Source organism: Drosophila willistoni (assembly GCF_018902025.1).
Source record: "Drosophila willistoni isolate 14030-0811.24 chromosome 2L unlocalized genomic scaffold, UCI_dwil_1.1 Seg196, whole genome shotgun sequence".
NCBI classification, from domain to species: domain Eukaryota; kingdom Metazoa; phylum Arthropoda; class Insecta; order Diptera; family Drosophilidae; genus Drosophila; species Drosophila willistoni.
The window spans coordinates 9,323,569-9,346,726 of NW_025814048.1; the positions used below are offsets into that span (position 1 = coordinate 9,323,569).

At 38.4% G+C, this 23,158-nt stretch overlaps 5 protein-coding genes across 5 annotated transcripts; 2 read left to right on the forward strand and 3 right to left on the reverse strand.

The window, feature by feature from the left end:
- Positions 1–3,747: 3,747 nt before the first annotated feature.
- On the reverse strand, positions 3,748–5,248 carry LOC6639962 (segmentation protein even-skipped). Its single transcript, XM_002062900.2, has 2 exons — positions 4,940–5,248; positions 3,748–4,861 (listed from the first exon to the last, which is right to left on the reverse strand). The coding sequence occupies exons 1-2, from the start codon at positions 5,079–5,081 to the stop codon at positions 3,909–3,911; spliced, it is 1,095 nt and encodes a 364-aa protein (XP_002062936.1). The 5' UTR covers positions 5,082–5,248; the 3' UTR covers positions 3,748–3,908.
- A 7,532-nt stretch (positions 5,249–12,780) lies between these two features.
- Positions 12,781–14,408, reverse strand: LOC6640429 (WD repeat-containing protein 89). Its single transcript, XM_002062899.3, has 3 exons — positions 14,303–14,408; positions 13,280–14,246; positions 12,781–13,221 (listed from the first exon to the last, which is right to left on the reverse strand). Exons 1-3 carry the CDS (start codon positions 14,331–14,333, stop codon positions 12,987–12,989), a joined length of 1,233 nt encoding a protein of 410 aa, XP_002062935.1. The 5' UTR covers positions 14,334–14,408; the 3' UTR covers positions 12,781–12,986.
- Positions 14,409–15,842: 1,434 nt separating this feature from the next.
- Positions 15,843–17,733, reverse strand: LOC6640598 (eukaryotic translation initiation factor 3 subunit J). The gene is made up of 6 exons (XM_002062898.4): positions 17,611–17,733; positions 17,221–17,312; positions 16,902–17,015; positions 16,556–16,844; positions 16,341–16,477; positions 15,843–16,270 (listed from the first exon to the last, which is right to left on the reverse strand). The coding sequence occupies exons 1-6, from the start codon at positions 17,624–17,626 to the stop codon at positions 16,208–16,210; spliced, it is 711 nt and encodes a 236-aa protein (XP_002062934.1). The 5' UTR covers positions 17,627–17,733; the 3' UTR covers positions 15,843–16,207.
- Positions 17,734–17,819: 86 nt separating this feature from the next.
- LOC6639985 (ceramide-1-phosphate transfer protein) lies at positions 17,820–18,989 on the forward strand. The gene is made up of 2 exons (XM_002062897.4): positions 17,820–18,361; positions 18,435–18,989. Exons 1-2 carry the CDS (start codon positions 17,989–17,991, stop codon positions 18,728–18,730), a joined length of 669 nt encoding a protein of 222 aa, XP_002062933.1. The 5' UTR covers positions 17,820–17,988; the 3' UTR covers positions 18,731–18,989.
- Positions 18,990–20,437: 1,448 nt separating this feature from the next.
- Positions 20,438–23,156, forward strand: LOC124459997 (ATP-binding cassette sub-family C member 4-like; the record flags this gene model as incomplete). Its single annotated transcript, XM_047009974.1, has 2 exons — positions 20,438–21,159; positions 21,224–23,156. Coding segments are annotated over exons 1-2 (2,160 nt in total), but the record flags the coding sequence as incomplete, so codon positions are not given.
- Between the last annotated feature and the right edge of the window lie 2 nt (positions 23,157–23,158).

Below are 23,158 nucleotides of genomic sequence, written 5' to 3' on the forward strand. Positions count from 1 at the left end.
TTGTACTAGACTTGAGTTTTGTTAGAAGGAGTGAGGCTAGAGAATAGATGTCTATGGCTAACATGGGTGGAGGGAAAAGGGGAACGATAGACAAATAAACCTTGTGATGTTGAGGTTTTAATGGTTGTTCTACTAGCCAACATCCAGGAAAGTATGGAAGAATTCGATAATGTCGATAATTTTCCAAACCATATTTCGATTTGATTTCTTTGCCAAAATCCTTCAATGCCAGCTGAGTATTTTCTGTTCCTTTCCTTTTGCCATTGTATGTTTTGTTTTAGCTACATTTTCAAATGAAATGTTTTAAATTTAAAAAGCAAATTTATTGGTTTCTTTTCCTTTACTTTTGCTTTTCAACTTTTGTTTCAGCTCCATTTATAAATGAAATGTTTTACTTTATATAAATTGATTTATTACATTATTTAAACAACACAAATAAATATATAATAATCTTAAAAGTAGTGTCGTTAAAATGGCTATTTTGCATCCATAATTTATATTAACGACCTAACTTTTAAGATAATTATCTATTTATTTGTGTTGTTTAAATATTGTTGTTTAAATTTGAAGCCTCAATTCGGAGAATTTTAAGAAGAAAAAAAGATTTCAAATGTTTTTAGCTGTCATGTACGCAGTCTCAATTTTAGTAATACTTTTTAAGAAAGGACTAAGAAGAAATATTTAAAAGCAGCTTTAAGGTTTAAGGCTTTAACGCTTTAAGGCTTTACTTATTCATCAAAATTCAAGATACTACCTATATCTTAATTATTAGAGATGATGCAAATGAACTGAGTGAAGATTCAGGATTAACACGGTCAAATTAGTAAGCAACATTAGAAAAACTCTTTAAAACAACCTGACCTGTTGAATGAATTATAATTAACTGGAAATTAAACTCTGAATTATTTATTTATTTATTTATTTAGACTATGATTAGTAGATAACTATAAATTACCTCTAATCTATGTGCTAGCTATAACTGCTTTTAAGCTAGTTGTAAAATATGTATACTATACAGTTCTTTATAATTAATAATTATTTACATTTCTTTTGTTAACCTATGTATATTTACATGAGTTTGGGTAATATTTTACAATGGGTGGTATAGGTTTATTTCTTTAAAGATTTGGGAGATCCATAAATATAATTTTAAAAACTCTTAAAAACTAATTTGTAGAATTTTTTGATTTAAATTTTTTTTGTCTAATATAGTTAGTTAATATTAACTATGCGTTACTTAAAAAGAAAAGTATTTAATTTTACATTAATATATAAATAATATTTTTTAAAATTTTCAATTATATCAGAACATTTCTAAAGATAGAGAAAACTCTTTGGAATTATTATTGATTATTATTTTATTACCCTTTTGCTGTCTTTGTAACAGTCATAAGTAGGTAAAAATTATTTAAATCTAAAAAATAATATTATTTTAAAATTACGATTAATATATTGTGTTACAAAATTAGTTACAGTATATGTAGATACATAATTTAACTAATTAACTATTTTATGCAAATTATTCAATATTTATTATTTATTAGTTCAGATAAATAATATATATTTATTAGTTAAGTGAATAATTATTATGATTTATGGTCTATATTAGGTAGTTGTTCTATTTAAAAAATAGATCAGTAATATTTTTGATCTTTTTTTGTAAATATTATTCATACTTTTCTTGAGACGAGTATGTTTGGAGTAATTTTTTGAACAATCAATACTAATAAATAAATTATTAACATTTCTTGTACTTTCTTGAAATAAAAATTTTTTTTAAAGTATTTCTTATCTCCCTATCTCTTTCTCTCAACAAAACAAAACTCTAACTACGCCCATGATATTCTTTATTTTTGGGAAATCTATTGAATTATGCATTGTTTTGACAGTGTGGGAGAAGTTTGTTCTCATGAAGTGGCAGCCATTCATGTTTATGTTCGCTTCCCCATGCCCCCGACCAATCCCATTGATTGCCCCAATAAAATCAGTTCGACAAAAGCCACCAAATTAGATACAGCCGCCTAATTGATAATAATACCACATTTAGAGCCAAAGTGAGAGAGTGAGAGAGAGAGAGAGAACAAGGCCTGTAAATTGTGTTAACTCTTTGTAATTCTGTTTGTTTCATTGTTTATGGACAGCTGCATCAGCTACAGCTTCTAAGACCAGCTGATGTCCATTCTGCGACTCTCTGTGAATCCTCCTGCTAATCCATCTCAATCTCCATGACTCCAAAGTCATCTACTTGGAATTCGCTTGAGTTTTTTTATGTATCGCATAATTTTTCAATAAACAAACTGATGATTTCTACATTTGGTGAAAAACATTGCTAATCCCCACATGATTAATTATCAACCTGCCCGACACGCCCTCCCCCTGGAACACTTCTGTTCTGTTGCTGGCAGAGATTTTGTTTTGCCTTTTTTGGCAGTTATTTTTTAATTTACTGTTTCGCTTCGCTTTTGGTCTCGCCATTTATCTATCTATCTGTCGTTCGGTGTAACCTTTTTTTCCCCAAGGGCTGAGCCCCGCCCCGCCCCGCATCTGTAGCTCTATCTTTATTATCAAATCATAAAATGTTGCCACTTGGCTGCTGCAGCATCCCCCACGCAATGAGCAAAGACTCTCGGGAAAGGGGTGCATCATACTTGAGGCAGTCAATTTTTTATGTGCCCTCCCTCCATATCCATGGCAAGTGTCAAAACATGTTTTGATAGAGACCGAGCACAATTAGGTTTACGCACACGGGAGGGTTGATTGTTGATTATCCTTGCCGCTTCCTTCGCTCCTTTTGTGAGTTTTTTAGTAGCAACTTTTTTGGGAAGGGGGGAGATAACCAATTGACACCCCTTTGAGGGGCAATTGAAACACATGTTTTGGGCACGGGCAATTACATTACAATTTCACTTCTCTCTGTCTCTCTGGGTGTGTTATCCTTGGGTTATCCTTGCTTATGATTTCTCAATTATGACACAAAAACAAACAGACGGCACTGACTTTACCGACTCGAGGTGACAATTAATGAGCACAAGGATAAACATTGACAGCCATTCACTAGGCACACACAGGGACACACATACACTCACACACAGAGGCAACCTGCCTGACGCGTGGCAGGGAGGCCCATCATCCAAGGACAATCAGCAGGCGGGCCAGGCGGAGTTCGATTTGCTTTAATCGCATTAATAAGCAATTCTTCGGGTTATAGGGATGAGCATCGACAGGGACAGAGGACAGGGACATGGGCTTGTGCCAATCTCCCGTCGTTGCTCCTCTCTCTGCCATTTCCTGCACTTTCAGGTGAGGTGTCCCCCGGCCAGAAGACGAAGGTCGTTCGTTCATGGCACGCTCTCACTTCAATTTGTTGCAAGAGTTCCCTACAGAGCCAGAACTAGACTGTGAGAGGGTGAGCCAAAGGAAGGGAGGGAAGGGAAGGGATGTGTTACCTATAAAGGTGCGGCAGCTGTCTTTTGGTTTCTCCACTGCTAATCCAACTCTCAGTTGGGCCATAAAAATTTCAAAAAAAAAAAAGAAAAAAAAAACAAACTAGAATTGCTTCAGGTAACCCAAACCCAAGAGAGGGCGGTTGGGCGGCGGGTGGGTGGGCGTTTTGCATTGGGTGAGGGTGTGGCTCAGGTAGGAAAATAATAAAAACAATTTCAAGTAATTTTTCATTTATGAGTTTTTTCTAATTTATTTTTTTTGATTTTGTCGTGGCATCTTAATTAATTTTAAACTAAATTATCAAATTAAATTCATAATACAATCAATCCTCAATAAATAATAGCTTAATGTGACTCTACACACTGAGAGAAAAGGATAAAAGGAAGGGAGGGGGTAGAGGGGAGTAAGTCTAGTTTGTACAATTCTTGAGGGTAGAAGGGGAGAGAAAAGTTCGGGGGGTGGGCCTACGCCTCAGTCTTGTAGGGCTTAAACAGCTTTGGCTTGGGCTCAGATATCATCGTTGGAGGCGGCGACATCTCAGATGCTGGACGCTTGGCACTGGGCATAAGCAGACCAGGAGCAGGCAGTGGGCTGCTTGTTGTTGTTGTGGCGGAACTGTTATTGCTGTTCAACTGAATTGGAGCAACTGCACGCAAAGGACTCAGACTGCGATCAAAGACCTTGGTGTGATCAGAGCCGACGGGACTCAGCGACAGTGTCGAGGAATGCGGCGACGAGGAGGATTGCAAATCCAAAGGGGGCGTCTGTGTCTTTGGTACTGAGAGAGCGGCATAGCAGGAGCTTGGTGGCATCACAGCAGCAGCAGCGGCGGCTCCCAACATTCCAGGATAGCCCATGGGTCCAGCGGCGGCGGCTCCTGCAGCACCCATCATATGATGCGGATGCATGTGAGGAGCTGGTGGAGCTGGACGCGCTGGTATATGATATGGAGCATAACGATATTGACCATAGGGCGAGTGTCCGGGTACTGGCATAGTGGGCATGCCTGTGGCCATCATTGGATTGGCTGCAGCAGCGGCGGCGGCAGCAGCGGCAGCTGGAGCATATGGAGGATAGGGCATACCCACGCTATTGGCGGCGGCTTGCAGGATGGAAGCGGCGAAAGCGGGATCAGAGTAGACAGCTGCATAGGGCCAGGCGACGGCAATGCGCTGACGTTTGTCCTTCATGCGGCGGTTCTGGAACCACACCTTGATGGTGGACTCGGGCAAATTGAGCTGGGCGGCCAGCTCACAGCGACGTGGACGGGAGACATAGTTCTCCTTGTAGAATTCCTTCTCGAGACGTGCCAACTGATCACGTGTGAATGCAGTTCGATAGCGACGAACTGATGGATCAGCGGGAATCTCGGAATTGCGGCTACCATTCAATGAGTTATCCGGACTGGATAGGCATTCTGTAAAAGCAAACACAAAGAGAAGCAATTGATTAGTAAATTGTTAAATTTGAAATTTCGGTTTAATTTTTAACTTACCATTTGGCGAAGGTGGCGGCGTTTGGGGTTTGCCGTATTGTGCGGAAATGAGATCAACAACCAACGGTTTTTGATCCACCGCGGTGTTGTCGTGTTGATGTGCATGATGATTCTCCATTTGGTAGGTTCTATATCCGTGCATGGTGATGTAGAGAGAGAGAGAGTAAAATTCTTCTTCTGGGCGTTGGCTCAAAGGGAAGCCAAAGACGAAACTTGATGAGAAACGTTCCTCAAACTGATGTGTGTCTGTATGTGTGTGTGCGATGTTCACTCTGCGATGGTTACAGCTCAAGTGTGCCTCTCTCAGTCAACCCCGCAACCTTTTATACCTCCCTGCTCGCTGTTCGCTCACTTTGCTGGCAATGGCTGTCTTCTCGCACTCGGCCAATGAGAGAGCAGGTCGCTGAAAACTGTGTAGTGTGCAAGCGAGATGGAAGATAGCAGCGGTGCTAATGTTGCGGTGCTGACTGAGGATGCTGGGCTGGCAATTATGCGACGATGAAGGCAATTACGATGCCGGAACAATGGAACAGAAAAAAAGCAAACAGAGAAATGCAGACCTAAAAAGCTCAAGGCGGGTGGGAGCTACCCCAGAGAGAGCAAAAAAGAGCAATACAGAACGAGTGGGCGTTCTTTCTCTCTCACAGAGAGAGAGAGAGGGACTTCTGCTGCTGCATGGCTCGTCTTGTATTCATAGCGTATGAGCGAATCTTTTGTTTCACTTGAACGCCAGCGGGCAACTCCACAGGAGCGAATGAGACGTGAGTGCCCCCTTAATAATGGGATTTTATCAGCTTCATCAAGAATGATATGGCATAATGCCTTCTCTGCCAGAGTCAAAGTCATAGCTGGTGGTTGGTCTTGGTCTGGGTATGGGTCTGGGTTTGGGTTGAGAGTATCGATCGTCAGTGAACCAAATTATTTGCGCCTTTTATGAAGTCTTAATATTCCGCACGTTTAACAGACTCACACTTGATGAAGTCGCAGTCCCAGGGATGAACCCAAAGTTTTCGAACCCCCCTCCCCCCACCAAAATGTAACCATTTTTGTGTATGTCCATTATAATGAAATATTTACTTGGCTTTGCTTTTATGTTTTTTTTTTTGGGTAGCTAGAAAACTTAATTTGAAAAGTTTCCATTTTGTTTGGTTTTTGTGGGAAAGAGAGATGGGAGGAGTCGGGGGGAAGAGTTTCCGTTTCAGGAAAAGCATTTATTATGATGATACAATCATGTGCGTCTTGATGTGGTGGCAACTGTACTTTCAGCTAAAGATGGAGCAAGTGCCCAACGGTTTGGATGGGGTTACTCTACCTGACCCATCCCGCTTCCCATTCCCATCTAATCCCATCGACATCATTATGCATTTTTATGACTTTCTAATGAAGTTGCCAAATGGGATCAGGGATAGAGAGTTCAAGTCAAGCCCCTAGGACTAGTTAATCCCGCAAACAAATAACAAATAAACAAAGTTGTGGAAACTCCAGAGGCAACCCGGTCAGTCGATTGCCTCTTGGTTACATTTAGTTTGCTTTTGGCTTGGCTTTGTCAAGGTAAAATTCTCTATAAATGCAAAGGATACATCTATATGGATTGAAAGGAAAAATTGAGAGCACATCGCGCAGCATGTTACCAAATCCAAGTTGATTGTTCAAGATGCTGCAATAAAATCTAACTCGTCGGAACGCCGCGGAAAGCGAAAGGCAACAACGATGAGGAAAAGTGAAAAACTCATCTGAAATTGACTAATAATCTTGCTGATGGCAAACGGATTAACGTAACCTTCAACCATTGCCCAGAGGGCCTATTGTTACCTCAGCATAGTTCCCAAGTAACTAAGGCATCCTTCCTGCTCTAGTTTGCCCATTCCATGAGTTAGTTAAAATTATTGGGTTATATTGCGCGGCAATTTGCATTAACTCGCTGAGGCTGGCTGGCTGGCTGGATCCGACCTGAGTGAATATATATATAGGTATATCTACCTGGCATTAAAACCTGGAAATTGACCTGGTAAATGCCCAAGTCCAAGCCTTCCTGACTGACCCACTGCGAACCCTACCCGCAACCTTGCCTATTGTGCATTCATGGGCTTTTTGTTTGATCTCAGTCCGTCCAACGCGACACTGCGGCAGCGACAGTAAATACCCTTTATGACAGCTCACACACACACAGATACACTCACACAATGAGAAGACCTTTCACTGGCGAAAGTGTCGGACATCATCAGAGTGATCTATGTATCTACCTGATGTTCATAGATCTTTAGTTCAGTTCACCTCAAAACTCAAACTCAATCCGCTCTGAACACTTTCCTTGCCTTTTCTTTCCCTTCCCTTCCATTCCTTTCCTTTCGTTTACATTCCTTTCGGGGAAGACTCTGCTCTCAGCGTTTGTTTGATTTTTATGACACATTTTGCACTTACAAAGCGCCGATCTCGCTGATTATGGTCGTCATCATTGGGAAATGTGTGTGTTTAGGAGTAGATGCAATTTGCAACATTTTTGTTCTCCTCTCGCCTCCTGTCTCCCTTTTTTTTCCTTTTGCAATAAAAACCTTGAGGCCATTGGCAAATAAATGACTGAATAAATACAATTCGTTTATTTGTGTGATAAAGTAATAATCAGGATATTTAGAATTATAAAACCAAACATTTTCACCATGCAAATTGAAAAAGGAAAGCCTAAACTGAAAAAGATTTTTTGCCAAGACTTTTTGCAAGGAAATTTTACATTGTCATTCAGTTTTTTTGAATGTTTTTTGAAATTAATAAGAAACAAATATTCTTTTTTAAAATTTTTTATAACATAGAGGGTTTGTTCGACAATTTTTGTACATTTGATCTTCCAATATTTAACAGTTTTTTGTGTATTTAGTTCATAACTTTCGTTGGATAAAAAGAATGAAGGAGTATTGAAGTATCACATAAGCAGACTTGAGGCAGATCATACTTTAATAAGCTTTGCCAATGTGTTCTTTCTTTATTGAGTTGTAATTCACAACTAGTTTTAGAATTATTCTTTCAACAATACATTTAACGTAAAAAATGTTTTGCAAACAATAATCATTCTTGAAGTAAACACTATTGGAAGATAAATACCTAAATGTTGGGATATCGTTGACTATTCTATACAAATATTTTTAACTATTGGCTATATAGCAAATATCCTTTTATAATTTTTTAATAAAAACCAGCAGATTAAAAAAAAAAAATTTCAAAATTTTTGGCGATTTTTCAGTTCAATTTCAGTCTGATATGTGGTACTTGTATATTTGCATAGGAAATTCTGATTACCGAATGTTTAAAATTTGGAAAAATTCCAACTTATGTGCATATAATATTTAATATACCTAATAATTAATAATAATGTATTTTCATCAGGCTTTATGTTATTTGATTTAAGGGAGGAGTATAATTAATTCGTGCACAAATCGGTAATTTTTAAAGAATTTTTATTGGCGATACGTATAGTCTCAGTTAAATTTTTTTTTGCCCGTGTGATAATACAGCATTAAAACAATATGTGTGAAAAATACTGAAAATTAAGTGAGATATAGGCAACCTCCTTTTTTTTTCTCTTAAGTTCCTTAAAGTCTTTAAATTTCAAGAAAAATCTGCATGGTCCAACACTTTGCTTATGCAAATGCCAATGCAACCTTGTGAACGAACAGCTCGAAAAGATCTCAATAAAAATTTGTATACAAAATATGAAAATGTATCCTTCGAAAAAAATAACAAAAAAAAATATATATATTTGAAGAAAATGTAAATTATGGCCACAATTAACAGGTAAATAGAGCAATGTCCATAGAGACGACTAGCAACAACCTTGTGGAAAAACTCTGAACCATAAAAACCCACGTCTTGAAGAATTGAGGAATTAAAAAATTAGAGCATTTCGTTGCGTTCGAGGAAAAAAAGTAGCGCAGCGTAAAAATCGAAACAATGGGGACCAACAGTGGAAAACAAAAAACAAACTTGATCTAGTTTCTTAATACCGTTCAACGCGACAGGATATGGATGTTCCCGGGAAATGGTGCCCATAAAAATCTGCATATACCATAATTTTTCGTTGCAAAACAATGGAAAACGAGATCATAAAATGTGAACGAACGAAGACCTAAGGCAGCACAAAAATCGGAAGAAAACCGAAACAAAAAACTGATCTAGTTTTCTAATGCTGTCGAGGTCGACGTCGTCGTCGCCGCCGCCGCTTGATACTCTCTCGATGCAAAGCGATCTCCTCGGAGTGGCGAAGTGGCCCGCTGTGGGCTGTTGTGGTCGTTGGTGTCGTTGTTCTAGTTCCGCCGAAGGTTCTGCACTAATAAAAAGGCGCGTCCGGATCACCTACCTACCGTTTGCCCGTTTTTTTTCCTTCTTCCTTCTTTTTCCAAAGGTTCGTTCCAATTTTTAGTGGAAATGCGAGCGCGTAATAAAATGCGACAAATACAAAACCCAGAACCTGGGTCAGGTCCTAGTAATTAGGACAATTTGTAGGTCAGCATGAGCAAAGAAAGAAAGAAACACAAAAAATAAAACAAATGTTGCTGAAAAATTAGACAAACACAATAGAAAAAACTCATAAAAAGAGCACATAAAATTTAAAAATTGGCTCGCGTTTTTTCTTTTTATTTTTTGTTTTTGGTCCACACTACAAGCACGAGCCTCTAAAGAGGCCCTAAACAATTGTGCCAAATAATTAGGTGAGCGATTGTCCTGGCATTGTCAGGATATGATTTGGTGGTTTTCTTTTTTTAAGAATGGAAAAATGGGAACACGAAAGTACCGCAGATACTTATGGCTACAGAAAAAACAAACAGAAGTAAAAGACGACAAATGAGTTCATTATGAGATTGGAAAGTCTATAAAAAATGAATTAAAGAATCATAATATAACATATTCATATTTATTATCTTAGTACGAGTAACTAATGGAAAACTGTATACATTTTAGAATATTTGGATAGCATCTTAACCCATTTATGACCACTTTTCGACTTTTCGAACAGCAAGTTTTGTATGTTTTCATAAATTCTGTATTTTATTTGACTATATTTCAATCAAAGGCAAGTATATAGTTAGTTACACAAAAATTACATTAATTGTCGCCATTGCGAAATAAATTAAAATCATTCGCTAAAAATGAATCAAGGTAAACACATACATACATACATAGTTGAAGGCTGTGAAATGGTAAAACTTTGCCCCCTTAAAGTATGCCATAAGCTAGTTCAAGTACTTACTTAAACATATATGATTGCATTCAATTTGCTCATTACGGTAAATTCATATATTCTCAAAATACATAAAATATTAAAATTTAAACATTTTCTGATAAGGATTTAAAAAAAAAAACAAAGAGTTTCAAGATGGTTTAATTTTTTGCACTTGGTTGACACTTCCGCGGAAATACCCATATAAAGAAATTTTCCTGTCCTGTTCCTATCCTGTGTAAAAAAAAAATGCCCATATAAAGAAATTGTTTAGTATCCTGTGTAAAAAATAATAATATTGTAAGCAAACATTGTCTATAGATAATACATAAATACAGTGCCTCTCAGCTGAATAGATTCAACTCTTGCTTGCTTTTTGAATGGCAATATATTTATAACAAACTATTTTTTGGCGGTGCTCAGCTCTCGTCACTACCTCGTCACTAACTGGAGGCCCTTTCATATATGTAAGTTTGTATTGGGACCAACCAATCACTCATCGAACTTTAGTCGCTATAACTGGACGGACGTTATAGGCGGAGTCGTTATAACAGGATTCTACTGCATTTCAAAGAATAGGATACAAAGAAGAGCATAATGATTGGATTCCGTTTATCTTATCTTGGTTTTTTAAATTTTTTTATGTTCTTTGCGAAATACATCTTAAAAGCACTATTCATAATTCTAGTAGTAGTTACATAAGAACACAGCTTTATTAAAACGAAGTGAACCCAAAAAGATGCAAAATGACTTTATTAAAAAATAAACCATTCTGCCTGTTTTAGTTTGGGAGGAAACCGATTCGAAAACTTGATTCGAAGGTTTATTACAACACTCATTAACGATGTCCTGCCTTCAGTTAGAATCTGATAAAATTTTTAAGCCAAATCTGCCTTTCATTATTTGCAAGTCGAACCTCAATCTTAGAATAAAGTCTTCTTTGGATTTGTGGACATGGTTTGTTAGCGGGAAGCCACCACAAAATGGAAAATCAATCTTTTACGTTTACTATAAATACAGCGTATTGCGGTATGAGACCCAACAGGCGGCGGCACCGATGGTGACCTTCGGACACCGAAACAGATTCGCCAACAAACACCGCTGGAAAGCCACAGAGCACAGCAGAACCACTCGGTATCTTTGGGCCTGTCGGTAGCCAGTAGTCTACCACATTGACGAATCACATCAAAGTGGAACACCCAAAACATCTCAGCTCATCCCTGTGTGTAGTTCGGTTCAGGGTCAAGCGTCCTGCCAACAGATATGTCAAATCATAAGAAAACAACGACGACAGGACCACTGAATATGTGTAGAATATGCCGCCAAAGGCAGAGAGAGAGACGAAGAGAAGAAGCAATAGACCCACAAACAGCATCTTCTTACCGCAGCAAATTTGTGCTCCGACTGCGCTGGAACAGCGGGGAACACCATAATATTTTGGTTGCTCGGCATGGCTCGGTCTAGTCAACTACCAGTTTTTGGTCCATTTCGATGGAATTCTTCACAGTGCCCAGTGACCAGTTTTTATTCATTCAGCAATTAGCCACGGTGAGTGGCGGTTTTTGTCCGAGCGTATAGATTGAGAGTCCTGTGCGCTGCAGGACGACGACCATCTCTCAACGGTGGCGGCACTGGCAACGGCAACGGCAACGGAGCACTCACTCGATGGACTTGGCGTAAATTTGTGAAAATTAAGTCGTTCCGGTTAGGCCTATCCAAGAAATTGATGGTTGGTTTTTGATATTTTTAGGTGGGACTTCTGTAGCAATTTTATTTGTATCGTAGGTGTTGTATTTGTCAACATTTAGCCAAGAGAAAAAGAAGGCAACAGCAACAGAAACGGGTCAGTGGCAGTTGGATTAGGCGATTTGTGGGCATGGCATTTGAAATGCCCACTGCAGGACTAATTGAGTTACGCTCTAAAAGAAACTACAGCGGGAGAGATACAGAGAGAGAGAGAGAGATAGAGGAAAAAGGAAAACATAAATGCAGCACAGGATGCTGCTTAAGGATGTGTTAATTTTTTACTAAGCAGAACTCACATTGATCTGACCTAAGTAGGTAAATTGGGTCTCAATTGTTTGTATATTATGAAAGCATTACAAGTTTAATAGAGAGATTATAATAAATAAGCACAATTATTTTGAAATTGATGGTTGGTTTCTTTTTGTTTCATTATTTTTGACATTTTGAGCTTTAATTTATATATTTTGCTTGAATTGAGCCTGACTATATCTGTTATTAGTTAAATGGCTCAAAAATTTATGTATAAAGAGGAATGTCACATAACCTGCAATTCTAATTTATTCATTTTTTCTTGTATCTTCATTATTTTTGCCTTTATTTTATTCTTTATAATGTTTTTTTTCTTAATCAATTTAATTTACTTTGATTTTCAAGCTTAATAAAGGGTAGCAGCAGTCTAATAAAATTATAATTTAAATATATTTTTGAAATTTTTGTTTTTCTTATGCCGCCTCTGAGTTCTTTTTCGTGTAGATAGCTATCTACATTTGGTCCGCTGTCGCCCTCTCGAGTCATAACCTCAGTAGTTGAGCATAGAAGTATGCAACAATTTGTAAATGTATTTAGAATTTGTTTCCCGGTAGCACAGTTTCAAAATTGAGGTAACTTAATTTTAATATTTAATTTATTATTCGTTGGGATGCGATAACATTAACAAATTCAGTTTGAAATATGTAATATTCATCATATTTTATAAAATGTATAACTTCTGTAATACAACATCACGGCATCTTTAAGCTTTATAAAGGAACTTCGTAATCCTTTCAATTTCCAACATGTTTTGGTATATTCCAAATTCAAATAACTTTTTTCTTAGTATGGTGTCCTTTTATTTGACTTTGTTTTGACCTTCATCTTGCCACTGGTTTTGATCGTTTCAGGCACCGTATCGCTTGTCCAGAGAGTAATAAAACCGCATTCGCCGCCGGTGAATAAAATATTACGTTTTGCATCAAACAAACTATCTCGAACAATTTGCTTATTGCCGGTGAAATTGGCCAAAGGCTGGAGTTTGTTCTTCATGACACCAACGGAGCGCAGAATTTCCCTATTAAAAGTAGATGAATTAGAGACAAACACATTTAATTTATAAAGTTTTGACCTACCCTTCTTTATGGTTCGTGCCGGCAAGAAGGAATATACTGTTATCCGTCATATTGTGGGCGTTGATCAAGTTGAAATTTGCGGGATTTTTACGCCTTATGCCTGTCACTATTTCGGGGCGTTCAAAGGACGCGACCTCGTCACCCTCCCCGCATTCATAGCTCTTGAAATCGTTAGTTGATGTGATGCACGAGATGATATCCTTCTCATAGACATTCTTATGCCAATTTAAACGATAGACGCTACTCTCTGTATTGATGGTATTTTGTAGGGCTTCATCCTCATCCGGCTCTTTAATATCGAATATATTAATCAGCCCATCAACACTGCCCGAGCACAAGAGATCTGGATTACTCTTGTGGAACCGCACGCTGGTCACATCTTTCTCATGACTCTCAAAGAAGGCACCCATCTGCTTGCGTGTCCTTACATCGAAGAACAGGAGAAAGGTGTTACTCATGTACTGCTCCGTCCCGCAGCAAATAATCCTTCCGTTGGCATTAGAATCGAAACTGGTTATGGATTCGGGCACGTCAAAGGACTGTGTCTTGTACTCATATCTGGCCTGTTCCGCGGATGTACGCAAGTCGAACAGACGCACCGGGCCATCTGTGGAGCCCACCAGGAGCAGATTTGGAGTATCGTCAAGGAAACGCAAACCGCATATGGACACCTTACTGCCCTCGCCATTATCCATCAGATTGTAGTGATTCGAAATGGATGACCCGGCCGGATTAATATCATGAATTTGTACCGCATTGTTTGATAGACCTACGGCCAGGCGTGTGAACAGTGTATCCGCACCCAAACTAAGCACATAATCCTGTTGCAGGGATATCGCAACCTCATCTTTAAGATTAAATTGAAATGGGAACTCTGTTACCACATTTTCACAAATATCCCCATCCTCCGCCAATTGCGCCGCTTCTTCCTCATCATCAGAGTTCGGTAACTCTCTTTTGACTGCGTCTGCAATAATTTACTGATTAGCTCTAATAGAAGCTTTGCAAATTTTGATCACTCACCTTGGCGGAATTTATTAAAGTTATTTGCCATTATAAAAAATTAATAAATAATAAACAATAAGAAGCACGCGTTGGCTTACTTTAGTGCTGGGCAATTTAACCACAAAACAACAGAGATGCCAATTTGGAGAGTATTTTTTTACCGACTCCCAGTATTTTGTCCGTCCCACCATTATTTGCAATGTGAGGCGCGAAAGCTTCAACTTACAAATTCAAGTTTTTATAAAAATTAAAACAAGACCCATTACGAAACAGATGCTCAACTCCTAATTAAAAGAATATCTACAGCTTTCATGTAGGTATGCTCCCTATAATTTATATCAGTGAATGTCACTCATGATATCTTTCTCTATTATACGTCTTTTTCATTTCCCAACGTCGCCAAGTCCAACCTTGTTGCGTCCCTCTGCTTTTTTGGCAATTGGTGCATATTTAATTTCCCATTGCCCTACACTCATGACTCCCCACATTTGAAGTTTCTGCCGAGATGCATTCGCAAAATTAACATTTTTTAATTATGGCGCTTTTTTTATATGCATATCGGGATTTCGCGATAAAAATCGATTATTTATCGAGAAAATGATAAAAGTTTATCTATTTGGCGCGGCAAAACAAAGACCCCTAAAAAAAAGCAAACAGTTGTCATTCAACAATTGGTTTTCGTATACAATGAATACCCTGTACTACTTGCTGATTGGCCTTGATCGAACTAGTTACATTACCTGCGAGCTAGAGGGTATCTACAAGTTGATATATGAATTTATGTAAACTAGTTTGGACTTCCTACTCGGTTTACAAAATCTTTCCATGACAGCGACGACTCCAGTTCGGTCTAAATCTCAAGACCAGGCTGATTCTGGTGAAGAAAACGGCCGATCCCCACTCTTCTTTTCCAAAGAAAGTGATATGATTCCGCCAACAGTTGTCGGTAATTCGCGACAAGTTGCCTTCTATTTGGGTTTTTAGGAAATCGATTTGAGATCTCTGATCAAGTGACATTGACTCACCTGATCGAATAAAGCGCAATGGCAGGAATGTTGTGGAACAATGGCTTCTGAATTTTGTGGATTGATATAGATAGTATAGCACATAGATGGTCTGTAGTAAGTTTGTCCGAGTAAGTTAGTCACTACAATAGGGCAATCTAGCGCAGAGAAGCAGACATTAGGTCAAAGTCCTAGGTCGCTTAATTTTTAAAAACCAGGCCTTCCAATAATAATAAGAATATGAGAAGAAGCGAATTCGTCCCTGGATATAGCCAAGTCCGACTGTCCGTTTGTGCGAATCAATCTATTGGGATGAATCAGCCTTTTGGGCTCAGTCAATGTCTTCTTCATGGAGTCCGCGAATAATAAAAAAGTGTCTTTCTTTTATTTTTACACAATAATTATATGTTTTTCTTGTTTAATATCGTCTTATAATTTTGTGTTTTGTTTTTTTTTTTACAAAAGTAAATTTTACAAGAAGCCATTCAGAATGTTTTTTTTTTTGTTTTGTTTTTATATATTTTTCGTGTTTGGTATTTGTTTTTGCTCCATAATTTAATTAATTATATGTACCTAAATATTCTGTAGTTGGTTTTTCAAAATGTTCGTTGAGGTTTCTTGATTGCTTGACTTGACGACTATTTTTTGCCATATGCATACATACATATATGGACATTGATTTCTATTTATATGTAAAGGTGTGTGTGTATGTGGTCGTATATACATATATAATTATGTATACATATATATTTATCAATTATGCTTACATAGGTCAACAAAGGATTTAAATTCCTGCGCAGTTTCTTTTAACACAAAGAACTTTTTTTTTTTTCAACAAGCAACTTTTTTTTTTGTATTTCAATATTTAAGAAGATATATACGTTATATATGCATACATATATATGTGGGAATCTTCTATTCACATAAAGTCATCGTAATCGTCTGTAAAATCATTGCCATACTTTTGGTAGCCATCAATATCCTAGAAAAAAAAAGTACATACAATGAATTAATTGAGTTAATTCTTGAAAGGACATGAGACATTGTCATACATCATTTTCAGTGCGCAGTGACACTTTGCCCTTGCCCTTGCCAATGGGTTTCTTGGTGTTTGCCTTTTCCAATTTAAGTTTTTCCGAATGTAAGAGCTCCACATTTATTTTGACCTTTTTAATGTCAGCAGCACTCACTATCAAGTGAAACAGATTAGAGAGATTACGAGAATCGCACACATACACTCTGGATGGAGTGTGTAATTAGTACTTACAATTCACACATATGCTACGCACTAGATCCTCAACAAATTGTGGAAAATGTGGCGATTCCTTGAATTGTGCTACTTTCCAGCTAAGCGTGTCACCGAATTCCTTAAATTCCTCTTTACTTTCCGGATTAAAAGACTCCAGTCCACCGCTTATACTCGTCACACCAAATGTGTCCAAGGTGTGTTTCATATCGGATTCCTCTTGCATTTTCTTTACACGCAGTTTTTCGGCAAATTTCTCTTCGGGCGTTAAATTCGCTAGACGTTTCTCTTCCTCTGCTTCTCGGAGTCGCTAAAAATTTAAGTAAATTGTTGAAATTTCATTATTTATCCCCAAATTGTGGTTTACCTCCTCTTCTTCTAGTTTGGCTTTAAGAGCTCTGGTTGGCTTAGGTTTGACTGGCACTTCTGTTTTTGTGGGCTTCTCTTCGTCCTTTTTCTCCTCCTCATCCTCCCAGCTTTCCTAGAAAAACAAAAATGATGCAAACAAAATACAATATACAAAAAGTTAACACGTGTGCAATATGTGAAAGTGAAATCAATTAAACGAATGCAAAGCAAAACTCGTTTCGACCAACAGCATTAACCAAAAAACAACAACAATAATAATATTTATGCTGACTGTTGGGAAATGGAAAGGTATTTGTTTAGCATCTTTAGGTACTTACCTTGACATCCTCATCGTCATCCTCACCCTCCCACTTGTTTATATTGTTGGCTGCATTTGGTAGTATGACAACTTCACTGTCTGCTGCGGACTCTGCCAGCAAAAAAATAGACAACAATTTTATTGGTTAGTTGGACAGTCTAAAAATATACATCAAGGTTGGCTTGGGCAGGTACCCTGTCCACTTTGGATCTTTCACGGGGATGACTATACATAAGTTTTGAAGTCGATCGTTACCTTGTTCCTGGTAACAAAGGAGGTGGTTTTTAGGGGCTCAATCGCCACATGCGCAGCGCCCACGTTTATTTTTGATGTCTCGGATTTGCCAGGTTTTTGATGACGCACCCGCGTGTTCCCGTTCCCAATGAATGTGCCACAAAGCACTACTCACCCCAATCGTCTGCCATGACTATTTTTGTGTGTTTGTGCTTGCAAATATGTTGACGTTTGTGCTTAATGAACGTCTCACGTCCAGCTTTTTTAATAATTTCGGGAAATTTCCAAAATCTAAAAAAAAATCTACATCGACATTAGTGTTGCAAAATTCATCGATGGCAGCATCGATATTTTATCGATTTTTTCGGGCGGATTTATTGCTCGGTGCCGCCAAATAAGTGGGCGAATTCGTAACTGCGGTGCGAATTTCTTGAGGGCGAATTGGCATTGGCGAAGCAAAAGAACAATAACAAAGAAAAGGAATAAATAAAGGAAAGGAACAGTAAAAAGGCATAACAAAAAAGAGAATAAACAAAAAAGAAAAAGGATAACAATGTCCAACGGGAACTTGACCACTGATGTGATTTCATCCCCTGTTCTTGATTGTTTTGACATCGAGAAAGTTGCCGAGCTCTTTGAAAGCAGCCTTCTAGATGGGGACGATGTGCTCTTGGATGCCTACTTGGCTGCCTATGAGGAGATAATGAAATTCTTCCAACTTATGGGAAGCGTTTTCAGCTTTGTCAGTAGCGATGTGCGTACCAAAATTGACATTCTATACGATCTTAGACGAACGGACACGGATGAGGAGAAACCATTTGAGAGTATTAAGGCCATGCTGCTCCATGAAAAGGATAATAATTTACTTAAGAAAAAGGGTTACGTATCTGGGAGTCGCACGCTTCTGAGATTGCATCGTGGCCTGGGTTAGATAAGATTGTTTTTTTAAGTGTCACTCTTGAAGCTCATTCCTTATCTTTTTCTCTCCGTCTCTCTTAGAGTTTGTCTATGAGTTTCTGGATCGTGTTCAGGGTATCATGGATGTGGACAAAACCCATGATGTATGCAAATCGGCGTATGATGATACATTGGGTAAGCATCATCCGTTTCTAATTAGAAAAGGAGCTGCCCTGGCCATGTATGCCATGCCCACAAGAGGAGATCTTTTGCGGCGTGTATGTGATGATGTTCCAAAAGCCATAGAGAAGCTTCCAGCTATGTTGCAATATACTCGCATAGCATACGATCGCACAGATGAGCTCTATACGCTTCACAATTTGCATTCTTTGCCTTAGAATATGTGTAAAATCAATTTAAAACCAATTTATTATATGTATTATGCTCCACAATTTATGTATTTTATGTTAGTCAATGGATTATTATGTGTTGTTCTCTTTGTTTTAGCATTCCAATTATTATTTATATATATAAAATTAATATCTATTAAACAATTAATTGCTGCCTTGCCCAATGGCTGTGCTATGTCAATCTACCAAAACCAAATATCACTCACATTACTTATGACTAAACATTAAATGGTCAATCTTATCTAAACATGGCTAGATTTCTCAATGGGATCCAAAAATAGTCGGACGTCTATGACGTGAATGCGTAACAAGCGTGTCTACCCGATAAGAAACTAAAATAGTATGCAACTATTTAAAGTTTGTAAGGACGATTGAACCGGAAATCTTTCAAGACTTATAATGGCTCAAGTAATTGCAATAATGGCCGACAATCATTCACAATTGTATTGCAGGCCACTCCAGCTATAGATTACGTTTACCATAGTTCAATATCTCTCTTATCAAGTCTATCTCGTAACCAATCGTTTTGTTTGCTCGGCTCGGCTAACATTTGGACTGATGTCTTTATCAGTGGGTGCCTAGTGCAAAAGCCGTATAAGATGGTGGACTCTTTAAGTAAATACTATCAACTGGGCCCAGACACTTAAAAGCTACCGCATACGTAGTTTTTGGCTCATTCGTTGTGAGTTTTTCGTGGCATGGAGCAGCAACATGAATTCGTCGTATAAAAAAGAAAACGTTAAACGTCTACCAAATCCGTTTTTAAAGGCAAATTTTCTATCAAAATGGTTTTTTGTGTGAGTTACTCTAAAAGGGTCGTTTATGAAGGTGAAGTTTAATACCCGCAAAGAAAGTGATCTAGAGATAAATCCAGTATTGACCATGGTCAATGACAAACAACGATTAAGTGTTTATAAAAATAGTACTACTGATTAGTGATTATATTTGAAGAAAAGATACAAATCAAAGACAGATACTATTTTAAGACAGTTTTTAAATAGGTGATGAAATAATTGGATATATTTTTAAAGTTGTTATTATTTGAAATCATATCCTTGCTTTTCATATCCGAATTTTACGCGGATTAAAATCGTTCCTAAACAACCCGTATAATTTTAATGTTAGTGAGGTTCTACAAAGTGTCGGATTAACCGAATGCCAAATTAGCAAATGCTACGGATTTTCTCAAAATTTTGTAAAAACTCTTAACTTTAAGAATTTGTAACTTTTGCAAATTTTAAACGATTTTAACGCTTTCAAATTCCATTTTCAATCACAATAAAAATTACTCTAATTATCAAGTGATCTTTTCAAGTGAGACAAAAAATGCCAACTGAATTTTTGATAATATCCAAAAATTAACTAAAATAGCTTTATAAAATTAAGGTTAATTGGAATATTTTGTTGTTTATATTCCAATAAACCTTAATTTTAAAAAGCTATTTTAGTTAATTTTTGGAAATTGTGAAAAATTCAGGTCTTTATATTCAAAATCGAATAATGTCTTTCAAATCTCGACAACTAAATTTTCTGCCAATTTTTGCAAAATATCGTGACTATTTTATATATCACGATTTTTTTTTAAAATGGGGTTGAAATTAAGTTTTTTAAATACCCAATTGATTGTAGTTTGAAATAATTTGTAAATTTACTTAATTGCCATTTAATAAATATTAAATTTTTTAAAATACGGTTAGAAAATGCCGAAAATACAATCTCAAAAACGGAGGAATAACCAAAAAACTTATGTCAACAGTTCTAAATAAAATCAATATCTTGCGAATCGTTTTTTACTGCTTTTCATTCATGTTTGACATAGGAAAGTGATCTTTTAATTTGCATTATGATCCCGAAAGCTAATATCTTCGGAGTTTTTGGTTCCCGCGATATAGATTCGGCATAGGATAGATAAATTTTAAATTATAGTCCATAGAATTTCTAGATCTTCTTCCTTTGATTCGAGCTAATTGTTAGTTATCCTCTGCAATAAATGATTTACGACCAATATTTTATAGTTTTTCCCAATGACCTGTCCCTGGTCACGTTTAATGGAACCAGAATTATGTGGTGTCATCTTTAAGCTTTGTGTCTAGAGTGTATTTGATAGGACTGACTACTACAAATATTGATAAGATATTGGCCCTGGTAATTGACAGTTCTAATCACATTGATTTTTTTTTTTGTAGCTGGATGCGTTCGATGTTCCGTAAGGGACGTCATGACCAATTGGATGCAAATGAATTGTACGAACATTTGCCCAGTTTCGATAGTGAATCTCTGGCCGAGGATTTACAACCGCATTGGGAGAGGGAGAGACAACGCAAGAAACCCAATGTGCTGCATTTAATATTTAAAGTATTTGGCTGGCAATTTGTTCCAATTTGTGTCCTATATTCCGCACTAGAAATAGCCATACAGTGAGTGAGATGGAAATTCTGATAAATTGGACAGTAGATTTATTATTTCTCTTGCCATTTTTAGCGCCTTTCAACCTCTGTTGTTGGGAGGATTGATCTCATACTTTTCCCAGGGTCAGACGAGCATAAGCAAAGAGAGCGCCTATCTCTATGCCATGGGAATTGTGCTCTGCTCTTTGGTGACCTCACTGGTGTTCCATCCGTTTATGTTCTATGTATTTGCGCTGGGCACAAGAATACGTCTGGCGTTCGCTGGTCTGGTCTATAGGAAATGTTTGCGGGCCTCTGTGAGCAGTGGTGAGAGCCTGGGAGCTTTGGCCATTTCCGTAATGTCCATTGACCTGCCGCAGTTTGATTTGACCTTTTACTTCTTTCACGATCTGTGGAAGGGTCCAGTGGAGGCTGTGATATTCGGTTATATAATGTTTGTGACAGTCGACTGGACAGCAATTATAGGAATCGCATTCATTGTATTGCTCATTCCCCTTCAGGCCTGGGCAGCTAAGGCGGCCACACATTTCCGTTCCCTCTCGGCGGAGCATCGTGATGAGAGGGTTAAGCGGATGAGCGAGATTATAAGTGCCATTCAGGTGATCAAAATGTATGCTTGGGAGAAATCCTTTGGCCGCCTCATAGCCGAGGTGAGGAAATCGGAAGTGCGAGCCATACGGGGTTCCGTCAGCATCTATGCGGGACTCCAGTGCACCAATATGATATCCAAGATTTCACTTTTCCTCAGTCTGATTGCCTATGTGTATACGGGAGAAGTGGTCACGGCCCGCAAGGTCTTCATACTCTCCTCGTATTATAGTCTTCTCAATGATTCGTTGCTCCATTTTTGGCCCTTGGCTGTAACCACTTGGGCCCAGACTTTGGTCAGTGCTCGTCGTGTTGTGGAATTCCTGAAGCAAACGGAGAAACCATCTACGGAAGGTTGTTGTCGGGATAATCCTGGCCTCAAACTGGACTCGGATGTGGAGAAACCATCACCTTATGGACGTCGTCATTGCACCAAAAGTGAGGTGAAATCCCTTAGCTTTGCTGCAGTCAGCGCCAGTTGGGATAAAGCTTCTGTTCAGCAACGTCGTCGTTGTCACCTTGAGAGCATTAGCTTTGCCATCAAAGCGGATCAATTTGTTGGCATTGTTGGCAATGTGGGATCGGGTAAGACTACCCTGCTTCATGCCATATTGGGTGAACTGGAGCTACTTGACGGACGTGTGGAGATACATGGAAGGATCAGTTATGTTGCGCAACAGCCTTGGGTATTCCAGGCCAGCATTAGGGAGAATATTTTATTTGTAGAGACCTTCGATGAGGAACGCTACCGAGCAGTTTTGCATGCCTGCCAATTGGAGCGGGATTTGTCCCTATTGCCACATGGAGATGCTACCATAGTGGGTGAGCGCGGGATCAGTCTTAGTGGTGGTCAAAAGGCCCGCATCAGTTTGGCTCGAGCTGTGTATAGACAGGCGGATATCTACATCTTTGATGATCCCTTAGCTGCCGTTGATGCCCAGGTGGGTAAGTTGCTAATGGACAAGTGTTTTTATCGTCTGCTCCATGGTAAAATGCGGATTCTGGTCACGCATCATGTGCAGCTGCTAAAGGATGTCGACCATTTGCTCCTGATGGAGTCGGGTAGGCTAACCCAGCAGGGTTCCTATGAGCAACTCAAAGATATCATAAGTCAACATGCTGCTCTGGATCTGGAGGCAATTGAAGCAGATAAAGTCCAAGTTAAACGGGTCCTGAGTCAAGTGGATCGTACATCCAAGCAGCTAAGTGTAGATGGAGCCAATCCCGACGATCCCAACGACGAAGCCTTTGCCGAACATCAAGAGCAGGGGGCCGTCTCCTTTGCCACCTACAAGGCCTATTTTCGGGCTATGAATGCTCCATTGATGGTCATCGTGGTGTTTCTGCTGTTCATTTTGGCCAGAGCCTGTCAAGCGGCCATGGATATATTCATCTCACGCTGGGCCACTTGGGAGGAGAA

Bases quoted from the DNA above. Each gene is read 5' to 3' on its own strand.
- LOC6639962 (XM_002062900.2), bottom strand. From the start codon at position 5,081: ATGCACGGATATAGAACCTACCAAATGGAGAATCATCATGCACATCAA. The intron at 4,862-4,939 runs GTAAGTTAAAAA...TTGCTTTTACAG, and splicing joins GCCGCCACCTTCGCCAAATG to AATGCCTATCCAGTCCGGAT.
- LOC6640429 (XM_002062899.3), bottom strand. From the start codon at position 14,333: ATGGCAAATAACTTTAATAAATTCCGCCAAG. The intron at 14,247-14,302 runs GTGAGTGATCAA...AAATTATTGCAG, and splicing joins CTTTAATAAATTCCGCCAAG to ACGCAGTCAAAAGAGAGTTA. The intron at 13,222-13,279 runs GTAGGTCAAAAC...TACTTTTAATAG, and splicing joins GGCACGAACCATAAAGAAGG to GGAAATTCTGCGCTCCGTTG.
- LOC6640598 (XM_002062898.4), bottom strand. The intron at 16,478-16,555 runs GTAAGTACTAAT...TTCACTTGATAG, and splicing joins GCGTAGCATATGTGTGAATT to TGAGTGCTGCTGACATTAAA. The intron at 16,271-16,340 runs GTATGACAATGT...TTTTTTTTCTAG, and splicing joins CACTGCGCACTGAAAATGAT to GATATTGATGGCTACCAAAA.
- LOC6639985 (XM_002062897.4), top strand. From the start codon at position 17,989: ATGTCCAACGGGAACTTGACCACTGATGTGATTTCATCCCCTGTTCTT. The intron at 18,362-18,434 runs GTTAGATAAGAT...CGTCTCTCTTAG, and splicing joins GAGATTGCATCGTGGCCTGG to AGTTTGTCTATGAGTTTCTG.